Source organism: Rhamphochromis sp. 'chilingali' (genome assembly GCF_963969265.1).
Source record: "Rhamphochromis sp. 'chilingali' genome assembly, chromosome: 11".
NCBI lineage: Eukaryota > Metazoa > Chordata > Actinopteri > Cichliformes > Cichlidae > Rhamphochromis > Rhamphochromis sp. 'chilingali'.
The window spans coordinates 34181306-34189994 of record NC_137938.1 but is presented as its reverse complement, the minus strand read 5'-3'; the positions used below and the strand labels follow the sequence as shown (position 1 = coordinate 34189994).

Genomic DNA, 8689 nt, shown 5'->3' with positions numbered 1-8689 from the left:
TCACATACTCAGCATAGTCCTGTATGTTGACAGAGCAGTTCTCCATGGTGGCTGCAGTTTGAAACACATCCCAGTCTGTTCGAGCAAAATAGTCCTGTAGGATGGGCTCAGTCTCTGGGGTCCAGAGTTTAACAGGTTTGATGACAGGGTTTGATTGTTTCAGCTTCTGTCTGTAAGCCGAGTACATGAACAGAGAGATGTGGTAAGACTGTCCAAAGTGGGGATGTGGTGCCGCCCTGTATGAACCGTGTATGTTGCTGTAAATGTGATCCAAGGTGTTCTTGTCACGGGTATGAATGGCCATGTGTTGGTGATATTTTGGGAGTACAGTCCGCAAATTGCACTTATTGAAGTCACCAGCAACAATAAAAGCAGCATCTAAATGTCTCTAATGCACTGATGACTTCATGACGCTGGGTTCAGTCTGACTTCAGTCAGCTCGCGGCAGGATGTAAACAATGGCCAAAAATACAGCTGAGAACTCCTGTGGTCTGGTCTCCTATGTGTACAGAGTGAGTCTGCAGCTGGACGGCGCATTCCAGGACTTTATCTGAGAGCCAGGTCTTGGTGAAAATAAGAGCGCAGCATTCTCTTATCTCCCTCTGTGTTGTGATCCTGGCTCGTATTTCGTCGAGTTTGTTTTCCAGGGATCGCACGTTGGTCAATAAGAGGCTGGGTAGCGGTGGTTGGCTAGCCCGAGCTTTTAGTCTTGCCTTGTTTGCGTCGCCATCTCCGAAGCACTCTCCTGGGGTAGGGTGGCTCACTTGGACTCGGTGCTTTGTGGCCTTTCTGGGAGTGGTGGCGTTTGCGGTGGCTGCCGGGGAGAACGATGGCTGAAAGCTCCAGTGGTAAAGCTGAAAGCTCAGGTGGTAAGAAAATAGTAGAATCCAGATGATTGTGTGAGTTGCCGATGTCTAGTAGTGCCTGTCTCATGTATGTTAACAGTGCACAACACTTGTCCAGTGCAAAAAGAACAGAAAACACAAAAAACAAAAGAAAGTCGACATTCGAGAGTGGAGCGAGCAAACATGTCTGCCTCGAGGGTGCCATTGTCTTCGGTAAGGTAATATGGATTTTTAATAGAATTTTTACAGGTTGACATTATGTGGTCTGAACATTTGAATGAATCATTAGTGGAGGTTTGCATGCACATCAGCACAACCTTGCAATTTACCCAAATGTTTTTTCAGTGTGTGGAAAGAAAATCAACCTGATTCATGACCTGAAAAACAAACAATGAAAAAATTACAATGTAAGTTTACCACTGATGTAATTTACTTTGGTAAAACTCAATATAAACACAAAATGTGACTTATGTTGGTGCTTTGAACACATATCTTAATAGATATGAATAGAAGATAGAATGCCTTTATTGTCGCTATGCAGTTGTACAATGACATACAGAGCACAGTTCTGCAGCACTATACACATATTGGCAGTATTAAATGGTAAAAAATGGTAAATGGCCTGTATTTGTATAGTACAGAGGAAAAATATATAAAATGTACAAATATACAAGCCAGTTTTAAAAAGTAATATGTAATAAATAGCATTATGTAATTTCACATAGAATTAGGTATTGCACAGTAGTGATTCATAGAGGAAATGGGGAAAAACTGTGTGTGTGTGTGTGTGTGTGTGTGTGTGTGTGTGTGTGTGTGTACCATGATGTAGTAAGTTAGCAGGCTCTCAATGGATGAGTGGTAGAAGGTCAGCAGCAGGTTGGAGTTCAGCTTGTACCTTCTGAGGACCCTCAGGAAGGGCAGCTGCTGTTGGGCTTTCATAAACAACATGATGAACCACCTAGATAATTATTTCATAAGAAATCATGGAAGTTGTAAGGAGTTGTAAGCTCTAAGGTTAGCACAGTTTATTTGGGACGGTCACGAGAAAGCCTCACAGTGTCATCAAGGGTGTGTCACAAGTTAACTTTAAACTTTCCACTTATTTGCATCATATTATAAAAGCAACCTCAAAGAGAAAAGAACACACAGTGACGAGCAGCTGTGTGTGTTTGGTAACTCAAGAAGTGTGGCAAGTTCTTGTCTTATATTATCTGTCTGTCTGTCTCTCTCTATATATATATTTAGAGAGAGAGAGAGAGAGGGGAAACATTTTTGATGTACTGTCCTTTCTAATCACTTTTTAACCAATGTCATTCTAACAAAATGCTCTATATTTATTATAGCTTTCAGTGTATTCATTATGCTGAATCAGATATGACACAATCTTTTTTTTTCCTCCACAGTTAATCAGAGTGAACATGGATGTGTTTCTAGTCCTTCTCCTGCTTTCAGGTAAGATTCCAGCAGTTTGGTAATTTCTCATTCAGCATATAATAATTCACTGTTTTTTTCAAATATAAATTGTTTCTACCTTGAATTTTTTAAAAGAGAGGTAATAACTGACCAAATATGGAGCAAGTTTTATTAATTCATATTTGAGGGCGAGCTGTTGCTCCAGCATTATGACTTTACTCCAACAAAAATGCATATATAATTAAATTAAATAAAAGTAACAAATTAACGAAATTAATCTGGAATCTGGGTGACTATCAGTTTAGAAATTTTCAGATTCACTGACATAGGCACAAATGAAAAGTGGTTTCTGTCCACATATTAATAAGTTGAACCATCACTGATCTACTGAGCAAATCTTATTTAAGGAATTCTTTTACTGCAGAAAGTAAAATTCTATAGAACTCCAAGTATACAAGCATTCTGAATAAATAAACAGTATTTCTTAGTAAAATCTCAAATAAAAATCCATTTCCTTCTTCAGCTTTCTGTGTCCCCACTGCTTCCTTTCCAAACATCTATTACTTTGTGAATGAGAATATGACCTGGGATGAGGCCAATGCTTACTGCATCAAGGAGTACCTTGGACTTGCACAAATTACTTATCCAGAGAACAACACTGCTCTGGTGAACACTCCAGCCGGGGTATACACCGGCAAAGCCTGGATCGGACTTCATATAGACGTAGGTTGGGCCTGGCTGGATGGACGACCACCCACATATTATAGTTGGAGCCCTGGCCAGCCACTCAACACTGGCCCTGGATATTGTGTGTCCACAAATTACAGAGGATGGTATAGTGTAAAATGTACAGAAATGCTTGGCTTCATTTGTTTTGACGGTAGGTATAAAGAGATAATTTGTTGTAAGGTTTTACTCCTGTAGATTAAATTGACCCTTGGTACTAATTTAGCAGAATGAGGCTCAAAACATGAAATAAATAATAAACATAAAAATACAACTTTTAAATATTCTAGTTTGAGACTGGAATAAGTCTCCCAGTGAAGCTCAAACCTGAACTACTCAGTATAAATATTAAGAAAATATAAAGACTATATATATGCAGTACTGACATATGATTTATATGGTGTATTTAAATCACAGCTTTTTTCTGCATAGCCTATTTTTCAAAACATAAATGAAATCATTAATATATGTATAATGTTACTAATGGAATCTATAACTTCTGTTTCTTTAACAGGCAGTGATTACATTGTTAATAAGACATATGTGACTTGGAATGAGGCCAAAATCAGCTGCAAAAACAAAAATTCAACTCTGGCACAAATCCTTGATGTGGAAACATTTGATAAAGTCAGCAGAGTTGTGGATAAAGAAAAAGAAATTTGGATTGGCCTTAGTTTTTCTCCAGTCTGGTTTTGGTCAGAAACTCAACAAATCAGCACATTCATGAACTGGAAAACAGGACAACCTAACAATGAGTTTGATTGCGCTGCTATATTGGTGGGAGATGGAACTTGGACCACCGAACCATGCATTAAACAATATCCTTTCTTCTGCTATGCAGGTATGAATGACATTTCCCTAGTTTTAACACTCAAGTGAATTTCCAGAGATGGTATGACCAGAAAATATTTCTTGCACACTAATCAAGATATAATGAAGACAATATACTTTGTTTAATTCTAGAAATATTTTTGCCTGTTTGCTTGTTTTCTGCCCCTGATAAATGGCAAAGATGGTCATGTGACATTCTCTATCTGCTGAAGGCTGAGTCTAAGGCTTTAACTAGTTTGATTTTTTTCTTTAGCAGTTAAAGTACAACTATTTTTAAAAAATGTAAACAACAAAGTCATCAGCAGCACAAAAATACAAATAACGAAGTGCACCTGCAGCATTTGCTTTTCTTTTTTTTTAATTTAAAAGTGTATTAAATCAATGCTAGTTGCAAAAATAACTTCAATCCATTAATAAATCTACAGTATTAGCAAGTCTAAACATTACCTAGATATCTTAAGCTTTATATTTCCAAAAAAAATGTAGTCACTTTATCCGCATGCAGCGCAAAGACAAGTAGAAAATTTGACAAATTTATATAAAAAAAGAACAATAAAAGCTATGATATTCGTTTAGGTCAAAGAGGTGCACTTAATAGCATCTCTCCAAACATGGCATCTTAATGTTGTGACTGTGTTCTGTATATTTTAACAGGGTTTTGGTTAATGTTTAAGACATTCTATTTGAATCTAATAATATACTTATATATTATTAATAACTTCCTCTAAGCCAAGTACTTGTCAAATTCCATATGATTTATTTGGAAATGTTTTGTTTTTGTGTAGTTTACAAATCAAAGAAAACAGTGGTGAGCATGAATATCCAAACTGATGTCGACCTGGAAAATCCAGATAACCAGGCTGCCCTGATGCAACAGGTATAGTGTTTGTTAACAAGTTAGCCTCACTTGATTAATATTACCAATAAGAGAGCTTTCTCCATTCTCTCAGCCAGTGTTGTGTCCAATGTTCCCTCTAATTTTTCATGTGTCTGAGCGAACACACAAACTGCCTGAGCGGTCCCTTGGACCACTGTGAGCAACAGCAGAAGTGTGCAGTGTGATCACGCCAGCATTGAATCCATCCAAGTTAAATGGTTTATTAAAATAATCAAATCTCAACATTTACATTTATGTTAAACTACTTTTAATTAACTGCTTTAGCCCACTTACAATGAAAATTTAAAATAATCTTTTCATGACCTGTGTACACTCTTGGAAGTAAAAATAACTTGAACTCCAATTTTGAAAAGACAACTTTTTTTTAAGTAAAGCTCTGACTTGTATTATGAGTATGAATCTGTGGTTTGGGAGAGAGTCCTGTAACTCTGTCTGCAAAATACAGTATATAATGACCGATGTTGGGCAATTAATTATATAGTTACTTCTTCAAAAAAGTTACTGAGTTGTGCAAAGTTTTTTTGCAGCTGTTTACCTAAAAATGCTGCCAAGGCATTTTTTAAATAAACATGTAAAACTATTTACAGAACAATCATGTGTTCTGCATCAAATGTGATGCCACACAAATTCTTTGTGCCACTCCAAAAAATAATTTCTGTCCACTATGAGATAAATGAGAACAACAGCCTGATACCTGCAGGCCTGACAGCAGGAGATGTATCACTCCTGTAACACCTGTAACATTCAGTAGTCGCCTCATTGTTCTGACACACACAACAAAACTATTGACTACACTACACACTAACTACACAAGATTTGCGCTAAATTTCGCAAATCTCTCACATCTCAAAACACCACCATTACTCCTAAAACTTCCCCCTCCCTAAACAACTAAATGTCATGTTTTGATTGGTCGACATGGTACATTATGTCACTGTAATCCAGGAGTGATAAAAAGGTGGTAGCGCTAAGCCTTTTTTGTTGCAGTGAAAGAGAAGCACAACCCATTTTGGAAAAAGAACCCCAACTTCACCTTAAGTTTCTTTAACAGGTGTGGCCTAGAGGAAAGATTATCATCAATCACAATACCTAATGTGAGGTCAAAGTTTCAATAGAAATGCCTTGAGAAAATACAAGAAACAGAAAAACTGCAGGCCCCCTTATTTCTATTAAGAACAACATGGCCTTTTTTGCATTTAAAACCATTCGGAGCCCACACAGCTGTGAGTGTATACATTAATTAGAGCTAGCTGTAACTGTTTGAAAACCACGACCATGGTACAAGCACAGCAATAAATAATTGTATCATCTGCACTAAAATGGACAGATGCATTTAGATTTTGTACTAAGCCATCGAAATAAATGAATAGTGTAGGTCCAAGACAGAATCCTGCAGCACTCAGTAAGTGAGATTAAAAAAAATGGGAGAGAGAAATGTTAGGTCTGAAAGGCCTATTTCCAATAGTGGATGCTAAAGTGATGCCATACAGAGTAAGCGTCTGGTAGATTCTATATTACTAAGATTTTTAGGTAAAAGTTTTATCTGAATTTAGAAGCGGGAAATCATCCACACCTTTATATCTTTAAGACATTTCACTAATTGGGCAAAGTCTGGTTTATGGCTAGATCAAGCTGTGTAGCAATGACACTGGAAATTGGAGTCTATCAGATAGACAATTACCCTCCTAGGACCTGGCGTCCACATATGTGGACATCACATTTTGGGATGTCTGACCCAAAATAATAAATTCTGCTCTACAAGGGCCTGATATCCACTTAAGAGGACATCATACTGCCACTGTTCTATCGGAACTTTAAACATATGTCCTCATATGTGGATCTAATTTTTCTCAGAAACAAAAAACATTTAAAAAAACAAAATCTGGGAATTCTTTTTTTTTTACTTTAAGCCCAAATATCAAAGAGAAATTAAAAATGCATGTCATGGAAGAGTTTGGGTGTTAAGAGGTTAAATAAGACAAACTCATGTCTTTTGATGTGAGAATTTGTTTGTTTCAAGTCTTCCTCAGGTTGTAGTTAAAATAATATTATTTTTGTAGGGAAAAAAATGTTTACTCATTTTATTGTGCTTATTTTACTAAGATTCAGCTAGGACCCTTTCTAACTGTCAATGATAGTTAAAAAATTGCATAGCATGGGGAATTTCTCCACTTCTGAAATCACGTGTTTCAGAGGTGACTTACAGTAAGGGTATCTAACATAATTCATCCTCTTTCTTCATATTTAGCTGCAAGCAACACTCGCTAAGCAGGGTGTGACTGACTTCAAAGTGACATGGACAAAACAGCCTGTGCAGAAGAGCAGGAAGAAACTTGATGGTACACACACACACACACACACACACACACACACACACACACACACACACACACACACACACACACACACAGAGAGAATGAGTTTTCTCTGAATATTTAAGTGGTTTTATCTCATTTCAGATGCTTGTTTGAACGTGTGAGATTGACTTCCAGAGGACTGTGCTACAACACTGTTCTTTCAAAGGATTACTTTAAATTGTACACTCTTTAAATTTATTATTAGTTAATTATATTAGTCTAGGTATAAAACGGCATGTTTTGTGTGCATTAAGTCTGAATTGTAAACATTCAACCTTTCTCATTTCAGTTTTGTATTTAAAGGTAGTATATTTGACACCACTTGTGCGACATTGAAGCAATACATTAGGGATCCATTTTATTCAAATAATGCTGTTTTGTTAAACCTGCTGGTGTATCTCAGTTTCTTGCAAAGTACCCATTAGGAGACAAGTCTGATGAGTCTTTTAATTGGATTACTGAGACTTAGTTACAGTGGCTTGCAAAAGTGTTCGGCCCCCTTGAACTTTCCCACATTTTGTCACATTACAGCCACAAACATGAATCAATTTTATTGGAATTCCACGTGAAAGACCAACACAAAGTGGTGCACACGTGAGAAGTGGAACGAAAATCATACATGATTCCAAACATTTTTTACAAATAAATAACTGCAAAGTGGGGTGTGTGTAATTCTTCAGCCCTCTTTGGTCTGAGTGCAGTCAGCTGCTCATAGACGTTGCCTGATGAGTGCTAATGACTAAATAGAGTGCACCTGTGTGTAATCTAATGTCAGTACAAATACACCTGCTCTGTGATGGCCTCAGAGGTTGTCTAAGAGAATATTGGGAGCAACAACACCACGAAGTCCAAAGAACACACCAGACAGGTCAGGGATAAAGTTATTGAGAAATTTAAAGCACGTTTAGGCTACAAAAAGATTTCCCAAGCCTTGAACATCCCACGGAGCACTATTCAAGGCTTGAACAGTGCTCTGAATGATCGCTTGAAGTTCAAGCGAAATGGAGGGAGTATGGCACAACTGTAAACCTACCAATACAAGGCTGTCCACCTAAACTCACAGGCCGAACAAGGAGAGCGCTGATCAGAAATGCAGCCAAGAGGCCCATGCTGACTCTGGACGAGCTGCAGAGATCTACAGCTCAGGTGGGGGAATCTGTCCATAGTTCAACTATTAGTCGTACACTGCACAAAGTTGGCCTTTATGGAAGAGTGGCAAGAAGAAAGCCGTTGTTAACAGAAAACCATAGGAAGTCCCGTTTGCAGTTTGCCACAAGCCATGTGGGGGACACAGCAAACATGTGGAAGAAGGTGCTCTGGTCAGATGAGACCAAAATGGAACTTTTAGGCCAAAATGCAAAATGTTAAGTGTGGCGGAAAACTAACACTGCACATCACTCTGAACACACCATCCCCACTGTCAAATATGGTGGTGGCAGCATCATGCTCTGGGGGGGCTTCTCTTCAGCAGGGACAGGGAAGCTGGTCAGAGTTGATGGGAAGATGGATGGAGCCAAATACAGGACAATCTTGGAAGAAAACCTCTTGGAGTCTGCAAAAGACTTGGGACTGGGGCGGAGGTTCACCTTCCAGCAGGACAACGACATAAAGCCAGGGCA

General features: G+C 38.1%; 1 protein-coding gene across 1 annotated transcript; it reads left to right on the top strand.

The window, feature by feature from the left end:
- Nucleotides 1-1030: 1030 nt before the first annotated feature.
- Nucleotides 1031-7344, top strand: LOC308405819 (secretory phospholipase A2 receptor-like). The gene is made up of 7 exons (XM_080896570.1): nucleotides 1031-1063; nucleotides 2249-2297; nucleotides 2782-3138; nucleotides 3499-3825; nucleotides 4601-4692; nucleotides 6962-7052; nucleotides 7173-7344. Exons 2-7 carry the CDS (start codon nucleotides 2264-2266, stop codon nucleotides 7190-7192), a joined length of 921 nt encoding a protein of 306 aa, XP_080752696.1. The 5' UTR covers nucleotides 1031-1063; nucleotides 2249-2263; the 3' UTR covers nucleotides 7193-7344.
- Nucleotides 7345-8689: the final 1345 nt, after the last annotated feature.

Coding starts and splice junctions, on each gene's coding strand:
- LOC308405819 (XM_080896570.1), top strand. CDS start 2,264: ATGGATGTGTTTCTAGTCCTTCTCCTGCTTTCAG. Junction 2,298..2,781: donor AGTCCTTCTCCTGCTTTCAG/GTAAGATTCCAG, acceptor TTCCTTCTTCAG/CTTTCTGTGTCCCCACTGCT. Junction 3,139..3,498: donor TGGCTTCATTTGTTTTGACG/GTAGGTATAAAG, acceptor TTTCTTTAACAG/GCAGTGATTACATTGTTAAT.